General features: G+C 41.2%; 1 protein-coding gene across 1 annotated transcript; it reads left to right on the top strand.

The window, feature by feature from the left end:
* The first annotated feature begins 13,246 nt into the window (after positions 1–13,246).
* pim1 (Pim-1 proto-oncogene, serine/threonine kinase) lies at positions 13,247–17,249 on the top strand. The gene is made up of 6 exons (XM_080898816.1): positions 13,247–13,669; positions 13,920–14,026; positions 14,148–14,198; positions 14,334–14,700; positions 15,241–15,417; positions 15,528–17,249. Exons 1-6 carry the CDS (start codon positions 13,588–13,590, stop codon positions 15,740–15,742), a joined length of 999 nt encoding a protein of 332 aa, XP_080754942.1. The 5' UTR covers positions 13,247–13,587; the 3' UTR covers positions 15,743–17,249.
* The last annotated feature ends 4,069 nt before the right edge of the window (positions 17,250–21,318 follow it).

The following is a 21,318-nucleotide window of genomic DNA, read 5'->3' as shown; positions in this document are numbered from 1 at the left end:
TGCTGCAAATTTCAGAGAGTAATGTCAGAATTTGGTGTAAACACTATGAAAGCATGGATCCTTGCTGCCTTACGTCAATGCTTCAGATTGCTGGTGGTAGTGTGATGGTGTCGGAAACATTTTCTTGGCACACTTCAGTTCCCTTAAGACCAACTGAACAATGCTTAAACACCACAGTCCATCTGTGTACTTTTAGTGACCATGTCCCTTTATGACACAGTGTAAATATCTCCTGATGGCTGCTTCCAGCAGCATAATGTCCCAGGTCACGGTGTATCTGATATCCCTGTGCTGTTGTTCCTACATCATCATGATAATGTTGGTGCAGGATCAACATTGCAACTGACCAATCACGTTGTCATGATGCCATGGCTTTGCATTGCGAGTAAAAAAGAAAAACATGTCCTTGTTTATATAAAACTCTTTTTTCTGGGACAAATCGTAAGCTTTATTCATTTATACAATATAATATGTAGTTAGGTTTGCTGTTAATGCGCAATAGTATTAGCCAAGTGAATTCTCAAACGTCATTAGTAAGTTGTCAGTAATAATGTTGGTCCCAGACCAACACTGATATATGAGCACATAGCTCACCACCAGTTCCTCAGTTTAACCACTGACCTCAGTATATAAAAACTTTGTCAATGTTAGATATCCAATATATGAGAGAACACCAACAACATATCAGATCACAAAGCTCAGATGATCTCAGTGTAGTTTCTTGAGCATGACAGTGTGTTCAATGTACTCAAATGGCCTGTGCAGTCTCAATGAAAACCAAACAGGAATCAAAAGCTTCATATGAAAAAATAATCACAAACTAAGAGCACTGCAGCAGCAGTAAAACCAAACAGAAAACAAAACCTAATAACAACAAAGAGAAACCCTGGGAACGTGACAACAGATCACCTTTAAGCTTCTCACAGTGTAGCGAGAACTAAAACAGTTCCTAATAAAGCACCACTATAATTATCATACTACTTTTACAATGTTTTCATGGTGGCAGCACCTTTTACAAGATTACAGATTAAAAATGCCAGATGACATTTTTTTTCTACCAAGGCAAAAACTTTTTTTTTTAAAGTGACAGCAGCTGCTATCATTCATCCGGCCAGCCAGCTGCCATACACTCATTGAGCTGGACCAGCAATTTGCGTGTCACCATGTGCTTCCTCTGTCATTAACTTCCAGAGTGACCCTCAACCGCAGCCTTAAAGAGGGTGGTCAGTGGCTGAGAGCCGAGAGCAAAGGCCACGTGAGAGAAGACAAAGAAAAACACAAACGCAAAAAGCGCTGCCTCGTGTAATCACATCAGGCGCAAAATCGTCAGTCCCTGAACAGTGTGTATACAGAATATCAGATCTTTTGGTGCTTACGAGAGCAAAAAGAAAAAGACAGGACATGTTCTTCATACCCCGGAACTAATTAGCACTGAATGTTTATTTACAATTTTATGAAGTGGGTGGTGTTTTCATTACAGTTTATCCCTGGGAAACGATATCAGATCTGAAAAAGGCAGAGTATGTGTCATCCTGTGATGGCACAGAGACAAGATGTAATCACTGGAGATAGAGGGGAAGAGAAGAAGGTTGGGAGCAAAGATATGTTTTTTCTCTGCATTCCCTCCCTTCCCTCTGGGGACCGCATGGCCAGATGACTCCTCATGCTTCCTCCTTCAACGCTACCATCCACCCACACCCCGCACACACATACATATATAGAGATATTTGCATGTGTGTGCAGGATGTGCAAGTGGGGAGGACCAGAAGGGAAAGTAGGCCAGAGCCAGCAGAATTATGCTTTGTGTCCCGCAGCCATTTAAAGGTAAATCAGTTCATTAGGGGGTAAAATAGGAAGCACTAGTGACACAAACCTTACTGTTTCAATGTGAATGTGACCACAGAGTCATGATTTACTTTGTTAAATGCATTACATTTACAAACATGGGTTGCAGCTCGGCGAGAGGGCTGCTGAATATTAAATAAGCAGTCACATGTCACACAGAAAACTGAGATTTACTCATATGATAAATATATTTTCAGAAGTATATTTATGTGGTATGGCATGTCAAACCACATGGTGCTGCTCATCAAGATCAATAAAGTATTTGGTAAATATTTATTCAAATTTCCACTTCCTTAGTTGTGGTAGTGACCAATGTTCCCTCTAAGCTGCGCAATTGCGCACTGCTGGCACGGTCTCTGCACACAAAAAATCTGCGTTGCGCACACACAAAAATCTAACCTGAATTGAAATTAAAATTAAAACTTTAACAATTCTGTTTTGCAATGTTAGTCAGTAAGTCACTGGCTGCTCCCGTATGGGATTAGAACGATGCCACCTTATCCCATAGTCCAGCCAATAATGCGATTCACATTCATATATACGCAGCTAATCAACGTCGTTGACAGGCTATGACAGCGTCCTCATGTGCCGACACCGGTGTTTTAGCTAACAAAGTGGCGTGGCTGATGTGGAGTGAAGCCACGTTAACGACAACGTGTACAACCATTGGAGATGTGAGCAGGACAGAGGGAAAACACGTGGACTTTATACCAGTTTTTAAATTGTGTTGATAGGTACGTAAAACCGGAGTTATGATAAAATTATATGCAATGTTTGGTTTTCTTCCTGAATACTATCATAGTTTATATCTTATATAAAAACTGTGTTTTATAAGGAAAACGCTAAAAAGCACTCTCCGCCTGTGAGAAAAGCCAAAACCAAAAAAAAACCCAGCCTTTCCTATTGGTCGAAAAATGTACCATGTCGACCAATCAAAAAATGATATGGCAACATGGCATTTAGTTTTGTTTAGGAAGGGGGAAGTTTTAGAAGTGACGGCGGTGTTTTGAGATGTGAGTGATTTGCGACATTCAGCGCAAATCTTGTGTCGTTAGTGTGTAGTGTAGTCAATAGTTTTGTTGTGTGTGTCAGAACAATGAGGCGACTTCTGAATGTTACAGGTGTTACAACAGTGATACATCTCCTGTTGTCAAGCCTGCAGGTATCAGGCTGTTGTTCTCCTTTATCTCATAGTGGACAGGAATTATTCTTTGGAGTGGCACAAATGATTTGTGTGGCATCAAATTTGATACAGAACAGCTGATTGTTGTGTAAATATTGTGAAATGTTTGTTTAGAAAACACCTTGGCTGCATTTTAGGTAAACAGCTGCAAAAACCTTTGTTTGCAAAACTCAGCAACTTTTTTGAAGAAGTAACTATAAAATTAATTGCCCAGCATTGGTCATTATATACTGTATTTTGCAGACAGAGAGTTACAGGACTCTCTCCCAGACCACAGACTCATAGTACAAGTCAGAGCTTTATAATATGTAAAAGAAAGTTGTGTTTTCAAAATTGGAGTCCAAGTTATTTTTACTTCCAATAGTGCTAACATTTTTACACAGGTCATGAACAAGACTTTTTAAAATTTTGATTGTAAGTGGGCTAAAGCACTTAATTAAAAGTAGTCTAACATAAATGTAAATTCTGTAATTTGATTATTTTAATTAACCATGTAACTTATGAATGGATTCGATGCTGGCGTGACCACAGTGCACACGTCTGCTGTTGCTCACAGTGGTCCAAGGGACCGCTCAGAGAGTTTGTGCGTTCGCTCAGACACATGAAAAATTAGAGGGAACATTGGTAGTGACGGAGATGTTGCTGCCACAGGCACTATCAACTTCTGCAATTATGGTATTATAGCACCATAACAACTACCCTAACAAGTGACATTCCCTGCATTAGGAAGAATATGCAATAATGTGAGATACACAAAAGCAGCTGACAATGACACAGCAGGGGTTAGAAAAGTGAAGCCATACAGTTAGGCCTTGTAGATGTCACCGCTAATAGTAGCAAGCTAGGCTAGTTAGCATTTTCCCCCTGAAAATAATAAACGAAAAGAAAGATGATGCTTTGGGGATTTGTTTGGTAATGTTTCTGTTGCTAATAGGTGTTAGCAACAAAAACCATGTTATTAAAATGACAACAGCACAGCGGGTTTCCAGGGTTAGAAGAGTTACTATTCATGGGTGGCAAAGGCCTACAAAGTTCTCCAGTTGCAACAGTAAACCACAGTAGTTAACAGTTGCAGCAACTGCCATGGAAAACACTGACTCACAGGTGGCTCCCCAACTGTCCATAACAGTACTGTGAGAAACTTACACTTGACAGTCTATAACTCCATATAAAGCAATGGATAACAAAGAAATTGATAACATTGCTGATGCATAAATGGAGGAGAATAATATTCTGCCTAAGAAACGAAATATTTTATTGATTCTTGTCAGAGAGAAATAGAACTTTTGACCTTTTAAAACACAGGCCCTCTTCTGTGCACCAAAGTCTCCAGCTCTTCTATGAATGGTGTTGCTTTGTTATCTCAAACATCACCTGCTCCAGAACAAATTGTTGATGTATAAAACAGACAACAGTAAAAACAAAATAATTTTCGTGACAGTGGAAACTATAGTGAAACTGGGCTAACCCCGAAGTTACCCTGTAGTACAAAGCCCAAACTCTAGCTTTGTACAAAGACAGCCTGCAGAAATGTGTTATACTAGAATCTGGATTATGTAAAAACTATATCTCTTTACCATCAGTAAACAAGTCTCCTCCAATAAACATGCTCTTCCTAGTTCAAAAACACCAATCAGTTAGACCTGCTGAATGCACCCTTTTGTTTTGGGTTTCATAGTCCCCTCTTGTTCTCCTGTTGTTAGGTTGAATCAGCTGTTGGATATTTTTACTTGATGACTCATCGACAGCTGTATTTCATGGCTGCTTGTGGCCTAAGCCTGTATGCATGAATGCACAAAACAGCAACACAAATAATAAATCACAAATACTGGCAAGAGCTGTCTTTTTTAGAGCCGTGTTATATCCTTATTTTATTGCTTTAATGCAAATTTGGGGGGGGGGGGGACAGGCAGATGAGTAGCCAAGCCGCTTTGGCATTTGAGTTCAGTGGGTTCACAGTGGCCTCTTCAACCAGCAGCGGATGGGAACCTAATCAGAAACCTCACAGTCTCTTCCAAGCTGCTCTGCTATAACAATCAAAGAGCGAGGGGGAAAAAAATCGTCTGGACTTCCTGATATGGGGTTTCCCAGGGAAGCAGGACTTTGAGCAGTTTCTGGGCCATGACATCACCGGCAGCAACACAGAGGTGTTTTGATTCAGTTGGAGGAGAGGGAAAAGCTGGTGGGAAAACCCCTCTACCATCACAACAACAATAACTGCTAACCCCACTCTCTGAGCGACAATGCAAATCAACTGTAGACACTCTAGGGGATGGGGGAGTGAAAAAGAAATGGAGAAAGTTCGACAGGGCACCGAAACAAGATACAGAAACCAAACAGATCAGTGAAAATAAATGCTAAAAAAAGATAAGGCAGCATTAGCTGTAACTCTTGTGGGGACTTTTTCAGCGTTCCATAACTTCGTCAGGGAATCTTAGTTGTTTGGGACAGGGCTATTTATAGGTGGCATCAGTGTAACCTGTCTCTAATTTCTCGAAATGAAAACAGACCACCTGATTGCCAAACATAAAGAAAGGGCAAAGGAGAAACTCCTTGTTCCATCCCTGTGGGAATTTTTTTGAAAGAACCCTGCCGCCAAAATTCTTTGGCCGTGACTGGTTGCAGTGTCACTGAGCTGTTTGTGTGATAGCAGTCTAATATGTCACTACTGTGTGTTTCCCACGTGGATGAATGCGTACTGCCCCCGCTAAACAACAGCTCTTCTCTCCTTCAAGTCCCTACCCCCTTGATCCCCCTAACCTCTGTGGGAAGGTGACACTAGCAGACTTCTTCCTGGTTCAGCACATTCCTTGCAGAAGCACACAGCTTCACAGCTCCCCTCAGTTCACCATTTCCTCACTGTGACCCTCAAAGCCATTACAGAACCAGTGGAAGGCCATTGCTGAGAGTGGTGTTTTCAGCAGACCTTCACCCAGGCATCTTGGGGGAAGGCTGGTTATTGCTATTTTAGCATAGCAGTGCAATTTCAAGAAGTCCTTAATGTCAAACAGAAACAACCAACAGGGCCCCAACAGAGAAAGCAAATTTCCCCCATATTATCTTCTCTTCATTGTCTCCCTGTTAAATACAATATCAAATTTGTAATCCTTCTCCTCTCATAGATAGCCTCAAATAATCAGATCCCATCTTATCTTTAAGACCTTATAGTACTATATCACCCCAATAGAGCATTTTGCTCCCATACTACTTACCTGTGGTACCAAAGATAAAAGTAAAATGGGAGGCAGAGCCTTCAGCTTACAGGATACTCTTCTGTGTATCTCCCAGTATCTCCCAGTTTGGATTGAGGAACTGGACAGTCACTCTACTATTAAGATAAGCCTTAATTTCCTTTTCATGAAGCCTAGTAATAAGTAGTAAAGCTTACCTTGAACCCTCCCTTAGTTCAGCTGCAATAGGGTTGGACTGCTGGGGGCTTCTCGTGATGTACTAGGTTTTTTTTCATCACTCATCTGTTTTCACTCTCTGTGTTTATACACTACTTTGCATGTAATCAGTAGTTATTATTATTATCTATGTTTGACATTTGTTCTGCTGTCGATTTCTTCCTGTTAAAAAGGGTTTTTTTCTCCCCACTGTTGTTAAGTGCTTTCTTATAGGGATTTGTCTAATTGTTGGGGTTTTCACTCTATTATTGTAGGGTCTTTACCATAAAGCGCCTGGAACTCAACAGGAAAGTGTTTACAGAGGTTACGTCAGAAAGCCCAATTCCCATGGACTTCTATACGACTGGAACTTTTTCTTCAACAACAGCTATCAGGTCTTCAGATAGAATTCCAGTTTAAAGCACTTCCTTTTTTAAAGCCAGAAGCTACGTCCATGTTTTCTATACAGCTGGAGCAGATGTGTGGCTTAGCAGATCAGCTACAGCTCCTGTGACACCTCTAAATTATAGTGGCCACATGCCAAACTCCAATATTCAGAGTGCATCAGGCTGTAAACATGCTTTTGATGTTTTAAAGATGGGCCCTTTAACATAGGGCCTGACTGGCCACTGCAGTTCCATATTAGGTTCATTTTTCTGCTCATAGTAAAGTTTTCAACTGTACACAATTACTTCTGGTTTAGAGCAGGTTCTGGTTAGTACTGGTTTGGCCTCATAGCAAAGAATAACATAACTTACCATGACCTATAACCCCAAAGCAGTTTAAAAAAAAGTAATGCTACTGCAGGTTATAGCCAAACATTCTAGTTTGCACCTTACATAAAAGCTACCAAAAACCAGTTTAACCATTTCCTTACACTATCACAACTCCACGTGTCTGCATTTTTATTTCTAATTACTGAACATTTTTTCAGGACTTTAGTAAGGCCATGTCATATGATATCATATAATCCTTTCTATCAGTAATGTCATTATCAGCAGTAATTGCTGGGATGAAGTTGCATGTGTTATTTCCTATGATCTGAAAGCCCACAGTAACAAGGCTAAACCTCACAATAGTTCTATTATTGTAACCGCTCGCAATGTGAAAAGCAGCCTGCCTGTTTTACACACTGATTATACCAACTCCTCTTTAACCAACACAACAAAGATCATAAACAACCCTTCAGTAGCAGAACCCCTAATTGGGACAAGTGGGGATAATTTCCTTAAAGAACAGTCTGAGTGGCCCAGGACAGGTATGCTAATAACCTCTGACCTGAAATCAGGCCTGTGCTGACATGAAAGTTGACCTGTGGTGACCTATGGGACTCTGTAGTGCTTTCCCACATAGGCCTTCTTTTGATGTGTATTGGAACCTTTTCCCATGAGCCCCACTAGCCAAGGCCTCTTATAACCTGAGGAGAGCAGTGGATAAGAGGCTACCTGAGGAGAGGTCAGGCCACACCGGAGGCTACCCAGCCCACAGCGAGTCTTTCTGCCTTTAAGTCATCTCTAAATATAACTTGCCCTCCCCATCTCATTCCTTAAACACACACAATCATTCACACATGCCCATGCTTTCCTTATTTAGGGGGGAACCTAAAAAGACTTTGCTGGTAATTTGGAAGCATGGCAGATAATGTTTCAGCGGTTGTATTTATTTGTGTGTGTTTAAGTGTGCACCACCTTTGGTGGTTGGGTTAGCAACTTCCAGGTCCTGTGTCGTAGCACAGGGCAATGGCCAGGCATTGTAACTTTCACCCCAGACATTATGAAGCACTGAAATCAGTGACTGCTCAAATGGGAAAGCAAGGGGAACCAAACTTTCAGCACTAAGCATTCATTCCTGACTATCCCATATAAATAACAGAACACAAGGACCCTGCAGGCTTCATTGTCATTCGGCTTCATTGTCAACATAAATGACACAGGCAGGCTTTGTTTGTCTGAGAGCAGCAAAGCTCCTGCTGAGCTGCAAGACAGTATTACGATCCTCCTCTAATTACGTGGTCATCTTTGTCAATCACTGTCACAGAGCACACACCTACCCATGATAATCGGCTATCAGTGATGAGCATACAGATGCCTTTTTGAGGTCCTTTGGGGGGATTTTAGCTGATGATCATGAGCTAATTGTTGCATTTGTTACACACTTTTTCATGCACATGGAATCTTCATTATGACAAATTATTTTTTTCTGCTCAGAAAATGACAGCAAAGCATGTCTATATGTAAAAGATATTAGGAGAGCTATATTTTTCTCCATTAGCATCATTACAGCTGAGAGGTTATTTGAGTTCACTATAGACTCACACAGCTTAAAGCAATTAGAATATATAAACAGCAATTATCCCTGCATTGGGGGGCTCTGCATTTATTGTGAGCTCTGAAGGTGCTGTCATGAATGATAAGGCTGTGAGTGAAGTATCAAACCCATTATGGGGGAAAATTACAGAGAATGTCCATTAACACAGTCATCACTATGCGTATCATAAGGAAAAGCCTGCATGTTTTTACTTAAACCAGCTATTTACAATAATTACCCGTCTCGATTCCACACAGACAGCAAAGGCATAAAATACAAATCAGTATATCTTATAATTATACATGCTTGTGTCGCAGGATTTTATGTGACTATAACAACATTGGAGAGTTCAATCTAGTGTTTAACTCATTGGAACCACTAGTGGACCTTTATCTCGTGACCTTCTGTAATCATTTTCCTGCTACTTACAGCAGGTGGGAACTGTGGTTCAGCTAAAGAAGGCGGCCCGGCCAGCAGTTAATGTTTGATGGATAGACACGTGTCTTAAGTGGTGTTTCACTTTTTACCCCAATCCAGAAAGACTGAGAGGAGTGAAAAAGAGGTCACACATGTGGTTGAGAGAGAAAGTGAATCATCTCCTTGAAAGGCAATGTGTTCTTAATAAATATGTCATATCGGACATTTCATAACTTTTACAGGAAGCGCGAAGGTGGAGTAGCAAGTCAGGAGTTTGCCAAAAGGTAACAGAGATAATAATTTTCTTTATGGCAAGCTCCCTCCCAAAGAAGCCAGCTCACAGTATCAAGATTTTCACTGGATATGATGTCTTGTTTTGTTTTCTTTTCAGGTTTTTTTGTTTGTTTGTTTTTTGTTTTGCTACGTTAAGCATTTAGCGATCTCATAAAACTCAGAATAAAAGAGCCTTTTATCCAAATATTTACAAAGGGTTATGCACATACTGATTATGACCAGTCATTCTACACAAACATTGGTGTTGTGAAACTTTCCAGTGGAAATGGTATTCATTTCTCTAGAAAGAGGAAGTAATTCATAGACATATTATGCAAGCCAACTTTAGCTATGTGGCTTTTTTATCCTGTGGCCTCTAAAGTTTCAATATGCAGAATAACACTGATGTAAATGAAAAACCTGCTACAAATTTGAGCCCACCAGCCCATTACACGGGTCACTGTGGCTCTGTTTGGCGACCATAAAGAGCGGGATGCCCTGCTTTACACTGAGAACCTGCCGCCCTCCCCTTAGGGGAAATACGTCAGGATATTGGAGTGAGCAGCTGGTCCCAAACTAATAACCTGTCCTTTTGACAGATGGGCTTAGATGGCTGTCATTTGAGCATTGCTGATCATGCAGGCAGGAATATCTGCAGCCTACAGAAAGATGATGCACTCACTTGTGGCATTTCACTGTGGCACTCATTGCTTTGGATCGTTTCATTTTCACACACTTCTCCTGTGCCCCTAACTGGGCATGAAGCGCACACTCCCATCAGAACCCATGCCACTGTAACACCACTTACCCTTACATTATTACAGCAGGAACATAAACGCATTAACAACAGTTTCATAGATTATCCACTTATTCACATATATTTCGACACTGAAGCTATGTTCAATTCGAATACAAGTGTGGAAAATGTGATTTAAGCTACAAAGCCTGGTCAGTGACATTAAAATCAAGGCCTTAAAAGGTCATAGTCTGATTAATGCAAACATATAAAGGAACTGAAAGGTGTGTAAATGAAATCTGAATGAATACGAGGTCGGCCTACCCACTTGGTGCATTGCATTGTGAAAAACTGTTCAAGCAAGTTGCTATCACCATCTCAGAAAAGGGTAACACAGAGATCAAGGGAGCCAAGGGCCATTTTCCAATAGACTTCTATACAACTGGATTTCTTTATTGCAGCAGAATGAGACTGTACACTGTACATGAGCATGCACAATGCTGGTTTAAATATTTGATAAAACAGTGCTACCAAAAGCAACATGAATGCTAATTGAAATGTTTTATATAAAAGGCAAGGGGAGGGAGGGAGTGTACGTGTTATGGAAAAGTGAAGCATAACCTAGATGCAAGAAATTGCATGAAATCTGAAAGAAGAAGAGGAAAGGTTTGAAGCTTACACGTTAGTGTTTTGGCCACCATCATGTTAATGACCTTTTACAGATGAAATGGTATTATCATGACGTTTTCTGAAACCAAGCTGGCAATGGTAAAGGCTAATAAAGGCTAATCTCAAGGTTTCAAGATGTGTTCTTGCTTTGTTTTTGTTTTTTTCTTAATTTGTGCTATGCAAATAAAGTTTATGTTTATGACTTTTTGGAGCCTGCCTCAAGTGGCACTAAATGGGATAGCAGTGTTTGCACTGGCTTCTGTTTTAGGAATTTAGGCATTTCAAAATCTCTTCAGTAAAGTGCAGAAGGTTTTGAACATGGGGAGCAATCTTGCTGAAGCATAGCCGCTATTAAAGTCTATTAAAGTCTGGGGGCGGGGTTGTTATAAATTAAGCAAATGAATTTATCATTAATGTTATCAGATGACAAGGTTATACTTCCCCAAACAAAAGACACAAACACAGCCTGATGTCACACAGAATTATAAACTCATTACAGTTTGACTCTGACGTCTGGAGCCAAGCAAACAAAACAGGACAGAGCAAATAATGCTTACATCTTTCGACTCAGTGGGGATAATGTTAATGTGGAAAGGGTTCAGAATAATCCTTTTAAAGCAATGCAGGCCTCACAGACATTCCATACATATATCCAGTAGATGTTGAGCTGGCGATGCATTTCTACTTTCAAATAATGCAGAAAAATGTGTGCAAACTGGCGCCTAAAATTTGCAAAAGAATGCAGGAAATGAAGTATCTGAAAGTCAACAGTTACTGGGGGCTACTTCATGTGTGTGTCCCCTTGCCTCCCTGTTGTCCTCAAATGGAATCTACACCCAGGAAGAATGGCTGGTGTAGATCCTAAAGAAAGAAGGAAGGTACATATGTTTGGTTACAGAGCCCTCATCCACACCAGTACTTGAAGGAAGCCTTTTAAATGAGATTGACATTTGGTTACATTGTTCTGCACCTGATTTGCATATTGTCTTCAAACATTTTAGGGCTGAAGGAATTTGCCCAGGGTGTCCCAAATGCATGTATCAACAACCCCGCTTTCTCTCATTGTCATTCCACTAAGCCAGACTGACCTGAAAATACCTTAAGAGAGTAGCCCACTGAGTCTTTTTTTCCTTACATGCACTCAATGACCTTCATGGTGCATTAAGCACACATTTTTGTGCATGCTAGCCCGTGCATTAAAAAAAACTACAAAAAACGAATCTCTGCCACTAAATGCAAACCAAAGCTGCAAAATAGTAAATCATCTGCACTTTATCTGTCACCTTTTTTTAAACTGTAGTGTATCTACAAAGCAGTGCTCCTCATGCACCAACACACCACTTACTGTTTTATTCTTTTGGGGTGCGTCATCTCACGACATACATGTGAAATGCATTAAATCAGCAGCATGACCGTTTAAGATCTGCTGTGAAATTTCAAAGGAAAACAGAATGCAACTTAAGCATGGGTGGGGGAAAGGGAGCATGCCATTCCGACAATAACATGCGCGGGAAAAAGAAGGCGGAGAGAGGAGGAGCAGAGAGGGCAAAAAGAGGAGGGGGCCTGGCAAGGGGGGTAAATGGAAGCCTATTTATCTCTAGTTTCCCACATCCTGTGAACGGCTGCAGACACGGCCACCCAATTTGAAAGAATGAGTGGAATGCAGCTATTCTCACTAGCGCCTCTTTGATGCAGCAGCCAGTTGAGAGGCATTGTCAACTGAAAGCGCAGTCCTGGGCTTCACTTCATCCCGTAAAGCTTTGTGTTGAATGTGAAATTAATCAGGTGATTGGCAGGGGGTGAGCATAACTGAAGTGCAAATTGATGAACTGCTCTCAGGTCATATCTATACTTTGAGTGCATACAAATGTGTGTGTTATAAGCACAAATATCTTTATGAAGCAATTTGGATGCTTCAGTGCAGCAACAGGGTGTTTATTTTGTTAAATGCAGGCTTAGCAAGTGACGTGCAAACAGTGGGAAAAAAAAAAGGAAAAACGCTCTGCAGGTGATATCAAGCTATGCCAGAGAGTAGACAAAATGTTATATGCAGCTTCACCAGTGCCGCCCTTTTATCTTCAGTCTTATTCCTAATGGTCTAGTTATATCCCCCTCACCCCACCCGGTTTGGTTTCCCGAGAAGGGAGGAGACAAGCACTTGGCCTTGGATTTGCATTTCCCTCCAACATGAATTCATAATTATTACTTTAGTCTCTCCCTTTTTGGCGCGTTTTGATTCCCGCCACGTCTGTGTCTGGCAGGCCGGTTAGCTTTATTTTCAGTCTGTGATTGACATGTGGTATTTGCTTTTTATTGGTGTAGAGGAGCGGAAGAGGGCGGGACCAATGTAGACGTCAGCATTTGGTACCCGCCTCCTTACTATAGTCATATAAGGGTCCTCCCCCCCCCCATCAGATATTTTCAGGAGCCGGTGTCAGACTGAGGCACTAGGTTGAACCCTGCCTTATCTCCTTATATCGCGCATTTTTACTCAACTGTTTACAAAACATTGCAGGGGACTGCCGTAGCTCGCGTTAGGTTTTCATCCTTTTGCCGGGACTACGTTTTTGGCTATATTTTCCTGGACCACAGGGACTGTTTTTTTGTCTGCTATTCGGATGAAAGGATCCCTACCGCATTTTTGTTCCTGCAACGTGGACTCGGAGCTCAGCACGGGAAAGACGCACTGTCGGAATAAAACTACTCCTTTCAACAAAACAAAAACGAAGACGGAGGGCACACGTCGTTGACCTGCGGTGGATATTAAAGGAATGCTGCTGTCCAAGCTCAATTCTCTGGCCCACATCTCCACCGTAGACATGCCGGCGAAAATCCAGCTCCAGGTTCATCAAGGTTAGACGCCCTTTTTCTCCCCCCGCTGTGTTGTCATGGAGGACGGCGCTGCAGCAGTGGCTCAGTCTACACACGCTAGCAGCTAGTTTAACTTAATAACTGCCGAGGACGGTCATTTATTAACAGTAATGTTAGCCATGTTGCAATATTTTATATTCTTATATTAGCGCCGTTATATTGCGCTGTTTCCAGCGCGGATAAGCGGGTTTGCTCTCCGGTATTTACCGGCTATGTTTATACTGTGTTGCAGTGAAAGAGAGGGAGCCTTTCGAGAAGCTTTATCAGGTCGGCGCCGTGCTGGGCAGCGGCGGCTTCGGAACCGTCTACTCCGGAACGAAGATAGCCGACGGAGCTCCGGTTAGTACGCCATGTTTTAATATTAGAATACGTTTTTTATGTGCTCATTTATTTGTCATGGTTATTACATGTGCGGTTGTTGTACACGTTGTGTGACGCGGTCTCTCCTTTGCCATGGCAGGTCGCTGTCAAACATGTAGCCAAGGACAGAATCTCGGAGTGGGGAGAGCTGGTAAGAAGCAGTTTTATTATTAGCGCCTTTTTAATTAAGATGAAAAACATATTACTTATCAATACCCACACATGCGGGTTGGTTTAGGGCGTGTACGTGTGTATTGAGTGCTGTATTTGTCATTTGTCTCTAAAGCCTAACGGCTCTCGGGTCCCAATGGAGATCGTCCTGCTGAAAAAAGTCGGGACGGGCTTCCGCGGCGTTATCAAGATGCTGGACTGGTTCGAGCGGCCGGACAGCTTCATCATCGTAATGGAGAGACCCGAGAACGTCAAGGACTTGTTCGACTTCATCACCGAGAAAGGTGCCTTACCGGAGGACCTGGCGCGGAGCTTTTTCCGCCAGGTGCTGGAGGCCGTGCGGCACTGCCAGAACTGCGGCGTAGTGCACCGGGACATCAAAGACGAGAACATTCTCATCGACCTCCGCACCGGGGAGATGAAGCTCATCGATTTCGGCTCCGGAGCCCTGCTGAAGGACACCATTTACACGGACTTTGATGGTGAGTTCACTGCGCTCAGTATATAGTGCGCTGTATATTGTTTTTGTTTTTCACCTAACTTGTTTACATATACTTTTTATCGACATCATTAGGGTTATAAGGTTTTTGCCCGTTTAGACCACAGCAGAAATTCCCAGCTTGTGTAATCATACTCCACACAGCCGCCTTTTAGTACATGCTGGAAGGTTTTGCCTTAGTTTTGTTGCCCCCCACTGGAGGGAAGTGGTATTTTTACAACTCAAAGTTTGTAAACAAAGTCACATGTCTGCTCCCCCTCCCTCCAGTGCACTCTGTTACCGCATGCAAAAACTGCCTGTCACGCTGCCTGGCACCTGAGCCCAGATAACAGCCTGAGAAACAGGCTCAGCTGACAAATCCCCAGTCCTTGTTTATCATTCAACTCTCCCCAGAAATATTTTCATTTTCACTATTACTGTGTTATGATAAGTCACATGGTTTTCTGAGATTTTCAAATTTTCTTTTAGAAAGAGTACACCTTTTAAGATAATTTGTTTCTTTTATTTTATTTTTGTCTCACAGGCACAAGAGTGTACAGTCCTCCAGAGTGGATCAAGTACCATCGCTACCACGGGCGCTCTGCCACAGTTTGGTCCCTGGGTATCCTGCTGTATGACATGGTGTGCGGGGACATCCCATTTGAACATGATGAGGAGATCATGAGGGGGCAGGTCTTCTTCCGGAGAAGAATCTCATCAGGTAAACCCACGTTGCAGCTCATATACCAGCCTTTCAGTCACACGTTGCACATCATCTACTTTACTCATGTGTTGACCAGGACTAATTGCATGTTGCTTCCTTTTCACCAGAATGCCAGCAGCTAATCAAATGGTGTCTGTCTCTGCGGCCAGCCGACCGCCCGTCCTTCGAGGACATCTTCAACCACTCGTGGATGCAGAGCATGTCCTCCTCTGTAGTACCGTCCTCGGTGCAGACAGAGAACCAGACCACAGAAATCAGACTGCACAGCATCGGCCACGAGCCCTCAGCCTTCACACCCACCCCCGTGGCCGTGGCTCGATGATACGGGCGCGGACTGTTACAATTGGGCTGTTCTGGTCCGAACTGGACTGCACTGATACAAAAGACTTGAAGCAGAGTGGAGAGGAACGTTGGCCACCCACACCCCAGAGCAAAGTGTATGCAACTGCACACATCTGGCAGTTTCGGCCTGGCGGGTCAGACCCTCTTCACTGTCACGACCCCAACTATTTGAGTTTCCCAGCCATTAGTGTCATGACATCATCCTCGCTGGACGCTGATCTAGGCACCGGACGTCCGTGAGTCTGCAGGAGGGCGTGCTCTGGACACACCTGCTTTGAGCAAACACACACCTGTGTGGCTGTTGTGCTGAATGGCAAGAGGACAGAGTTACATAAGCTCTCGTTGCACCGCTCTCTCCCTCGAGATCACAGCAAAGAGGGAAAAGCAAAGACGCTGGTGAAGAGAAGCTTGACTTTAGTTTTTTTTTGTTTTCTCAAAGAAAAGTGCCTTCTGTGAGATTGTTGGGGGGGTAGGCGCCTGAAAATACTTGAATTTGTGAAGCAAAAAGGCTTTTCATCAATGGCCTTTTTGCTCCTTACGCTCTACAAGGCTTTATAGCGTTTATTGCTGTCACTGTTTTTCCTCTCGTGGGCCTAGATCAGTAAAGCCTATGCCATTTATAACCACTACTATCACTATTTCTACTACTCCAATGTCATTAGCAACCAGACAACCTCATAGCTCTGGCAGCAACCTGTGCAAACAAATCATAAAAAAACTGGACTTACCTCACTCTTTACTACAGCATCCACCTCTATTCTACAACCTTTTCTTCCTCCTCCTTCTTGTGTTGTATACAAACACAAGGCTTAGGCAACCGCTCATTCAAACCCACCTGAATGCACACCACAATGCAAAACCATACCGAGATATAACATCCTCTGCTCTTCAATTTTTTTTTCTTATAAACAGTGCCTCACACAGGTCTTAAAAAAATCGCTGGGGACGAGAATTGTAAATAAGAACGATATTTATTATTGCTGTCTTCTTTTTCACACTCAATGAGGTTTTGTTTGTTTTTGGTCACAGATCTTATTTATTTATTTATGAGAGAATTTCGGCTGTTGATGTGTGCGCGTATGTGTGTATATATACAAATATATATATATATATATTTCATTCCACCATCACTGAAGGGCCCACATTATTTAAAAATAATAGCAGAGATGTGACCATATTTATGGCTTGAAAAATTTGAAAAGAGCAGATGTGTATGTTTGTATGTGTTGTAAATAACATGTAAATAGTCCCAAAAGCACTTCCATCCTAATGTATGTAAACATCCAATGTCTACTGATGGTAACTGGTTTTCGTTGCGCTGTTTGAGTGAATGTTGTGAGTGTGAGTGCGAGACTCAGCAGACTTTTCTGGCTGCATGATCGCAGCTTGGATATTTGTTTTGTTTTTCCATCTTTTCAAATTAGAATTGTAAATTATTTTAGAAGCTATTTTTATACAATTTCAATAAATATGTTTCTTTAAAACTATGACAATTTGTGCTCCTTTGTATTGCTTCAAAGAGTTCATTTGTTTTCTGGGGTTAAAAATAAACTTAGAACTGCAACAGACTAAAAATGGATTGACAACACTGCTTTTTTTTTTTTTTTTTTTTTTAGGGTTGTTTTGGGGGGTGGGGTTTAAGCTAGAAACAACAATGGCCTATGCACTGTTTTTAACGCCTACAGAGAATTTACTAGGCCAGAAGGTTATACAACTTCCTGTTTAAGACTGTAGAAAAGCGTCAGAAACGGGAAACGGATGAAGAGATAAGAGGATGGTAGATGGCATCAACATAGGGCAGGGTGCCTATATCTATGTTAGCGAAGAGAAAACAAGCTCTGCGCTTGGCTTTCAAGTGCAGATAGATATACTCAAGCACTAGCTTCAGTATTAATAATTATTTAAAGAAACAAAAGAGGAAAATTAAAAAAAGATTTCTAAGCAAGAGAATATAATTGTTCATTATAATTGTTCATTCATATACAACAAAGACCTTTGAGAGGAGTTGGGGCTTCTTAAAGTGTTCAGTTTTTAATAACAGGGAAAAAGGGAAAACCCAGGCAATCATTCGCTTGCTTATGAGTAGCATCTGGGGAATGCGGGAAGGAAGAACTCTTTTTTTTTTTTTTTTTTTTTTTTTTACAGGAAAAGACTTCTCTGACAAAAGTCATGCAGAAGTGGAATGTTAGTGTCTAGGTGATCTTTCATGGATGAATAAAAGCATTTACCCCAGGAAATAAAAAGGCACGCTTATTCCCTGAATTCAGCGAAACAACATTAAGTATAACACGAACAACAATGGAGACCGTAGGAGAGTTTTGAAGTCTTGAGTGATGAAACCCTCCAGTAAAAATCAATATAATTCTACCCAAACAACATCAAGTAACGCTTTTGTTGACAATGGATCAAATATTTTATAATCAAAATTGCAATAAATTGTCAACAGTAAGTCTTAGTAAATATAATACAAAATAAATAAAGCACAACACTGCTGCATGCATTTTATTTCATTGTACTACAAGGAGTCCTCTTCACTTTTTCACCTCTTCACTGACTTTGTACCCTCTCTTAACAGTGATGAAGGGTTGCATTTCAATGATAAATAGCGGTATATAAAGGGCATAAAAAGGGTAAGGTAAAACTAGCTGCTCATCAATGAGGGAAAGTATATTTATATGAGGACCAACACTAAGTCAATTTTTAAGATGTGTGTATCTGTGGTTATTTTTGCTTTGTTCTTTTACTGAAATACATTTTAAAGGATTGTTTTGGGGGGTTTATTACATCTGGCCACTTCAGTTATTTTGTAGATAAAGATCTTACTGTAAAACTACAAAAGTCAAATAAAGCAAGATTTGAGTTGTAAAACTGAATTCTCCAACAACACAGCTTCATCGACTTGTTTAAGGGTCCTGAGCAGCTTTAAAAAATGAGAATTATTAGGGACTATTTTGGAGTATTTTTAGATGGATACATAAAAGTGAAGGATCTGAGAATTTTCGTCACCACCGCTCATTAAAGTATCAGTCATTAGGAATAAGGTTTGAACTAATTGCCCTCAGCCAATTCACAGCAGGATGGCCGCTTGTCTTCATGGGTTTAATCCCACTAATAGGCTGCAGATGCTCTTGTGGGTTAATCTAGACATTTGAGTGGTGATAGTAACCAGTGGGCAGCAGCCTATCGTGGATCTATTCTCTTGGATAGATAAGAGCTGTAGGTTTAATCAGTTGTGATGCTCCCGGGGGGACTGCCGGCCTCGCCGCTAATCTTCCTTGAGACATCTCTGCCAGCACCCCACCTACAGCGAGACAAAGATTTACACAACATCAAATTACATGGAGGTTGGAAATGCTGGCGGGCCATCAGTCCCAGTTAGTGTCTGTCAGGTGAATATAATGTGTGTTTACAAGCCGAGATTTAAATGGACGGCTGAGAACTGAAATAAAGGACATGGGTGTGAAAGCGTTTATAGTTCCCCTAAGCTCAACAAAGCTTATTAGCATCTTTCAAATTATTGTTTTAGCCTCGCCGCTCTCAGGTTTACAGTTTTAGCTCGAGCTCACTGGTTACAGGAAGCAGTTTTTAATAGGAATGCTCTGAACACATTTAGCCCAGCCTTTCTCACATCAAACAACCGGCAGTTCCAGTTAGCAGCTAGCAGGTGACATTCCTCAGTGTCAGCTGAAAGGATGAAACGGTTTGTTTGTAGCTCCAAAGTTCATTAGGGATACCCAGAAGTGAAAAAAAGATATTACAAGTGTATTGATATTTTTTTTTAGCTAGGCTAAGGAATGGTTATATAAATGGCAATGTCAGCTTTGGTCTACCCTGAACACAACTACTCACAACTACTTTAATGGTCCCACAAATTACCTTGCATTAAGCTTGCTAATGTTAGCTCATATCTTAGCACTCTATTCTCTTTCATATATTGCAACTTCTAGCTCCAAAAGAACCAACACAGTGTACAGGGGTGGCTGTATCTCAGGAGATAGAGCATCCATCCGAATATGAATGTTGTTTAGGAAACGCTAAAAAGCTTAGAAGAAAGTGAATGTGTTGTATATGAGTACGTCAGGAGAGTAGAAAAGCGCTATGTAAGAATCAGTCTGTGTATTGTTGTGCAACAGGATAAAATGTAACAACTTTAGAATCCATTAACTTCTTAAAAATGTATTGTGCAACATTCCTGAGCCACCCTTTATTTCTTTCTATTTTGCTAGAAAATGGGAAATGAAATGGGTGTAGTTTTTTTAAAACATGCAAACATAGAGGGAAAAACAATGTATAAGCCAAAGGTTTAAAAGTCAACGCCTTTATTATTCAATGCAACCTGGACCCTCTCAGGCAAACTTTCTTATAATTTCTTTAAGTAGTCTTCAGGAATAATTCTCTAGGCTCCTCGAAAGACATTCAAAGTCTTCTATGAATGTTGGCCTGTTGCCTTTTATTCTGGTCTTTGCTAAGATGAAATCGCACTGCTCCATTCTCATCATTGTTGAAAAAAGCAGTTGGCAGTGAAACATTTTGCAGATTACATGATGGATCAAAATCTCACCGTACCTTCCTGAGTTCATAATTCCAAAAACATCCTCAAGACAACCATAATGTCCCCATGACAGAGCCTGCACCGTCTTTTACAGCCTGTAGACACTCACTGCTGACAATCGGGACAAAAAAAATATGTTTATATACAAATTTGGATTCATCATTCCATAAATACTGCTGCTATTGAATTTCAATCCAGTTTCTGTATAATTTAGCAAACCTCAGCCTTTTTCCCCCTCAGCCATTTCTGATGAGTAACAGTGTGGTCAAAGGCATCTTCCAGGTCCTGTGAATTAAAAAAAAAAAGTTTTCTAGTCCTGGCACTTCTACTTTTGTTTTCCATTTGATGTCTCTTAGCAAATAAAAATATTCTTCTAAAAATGATCAGGTACAAGGAGTGGACTAAAAAGGAGCAGAAAAGCAGCCAAGGTCCAATAAAAAGCCCAGAGAACTATTGCTCGCAACCACTTTATAAAAATACATGAAAGTTTGGTTTCTTGGAAGTAAAATATAAAGAAATGAGGGGTGACTCGAGGTGCTCGCACAGTACTGCAAGAGTACTTGCTAATTAGCTAAGATGATTAAATATTTGCAGTGAACATTTACACTCTGTGCATGTTAGTTCAAATTACTGCTGTGCCTAAGGACAGCCTCACAGAGTATTTAACCAGGCTTCCAGTGGCCAGAATTAGCTTTTAGGCTTTTAATTGCCTGTAATCTTTCCCACTCATTATAATTAAAAAAAAGAAAAACATTCAGAGCTAATGTTTTAATGACTTGTCTTAATATGCTGCAGGATTTCTGACCTTATGTTGCAGTTTAGACAGGACCCCATAAATGACACATAATCACTGATTTGTGACATAAAGGGGTTTAATTCAGTCATCCTAATGCCTCACCCCTGCTGCACACACACTCATATAATCAAACTTTGGGGGTCACGCTCCTGGAGCACCATTTAATCCTCAGCCTATCCCTGCTATCTGTTCTTAGGTCAGCTTGTGC

Source organism: Rhamphochromis sp. 'chilingali', assembly GCF_963969265.1.
Source record: "Rhamphochromis sp. 'chilingali' genome assembly, chromosome: 12".
Classification (NCBI taxonomy): Eukaryota; Metazoa; Chordata; class Actinopteri; order Cichliformes; family Cichlidae; genus Rhamphochromis; species Rhamphochromis sp. 'chilingali'.
The sequence above is the reverse complement of the archived record's forward strand: the minus strand, read 5'-3'. Positions and strand labels throughout refer to the sequence as shown.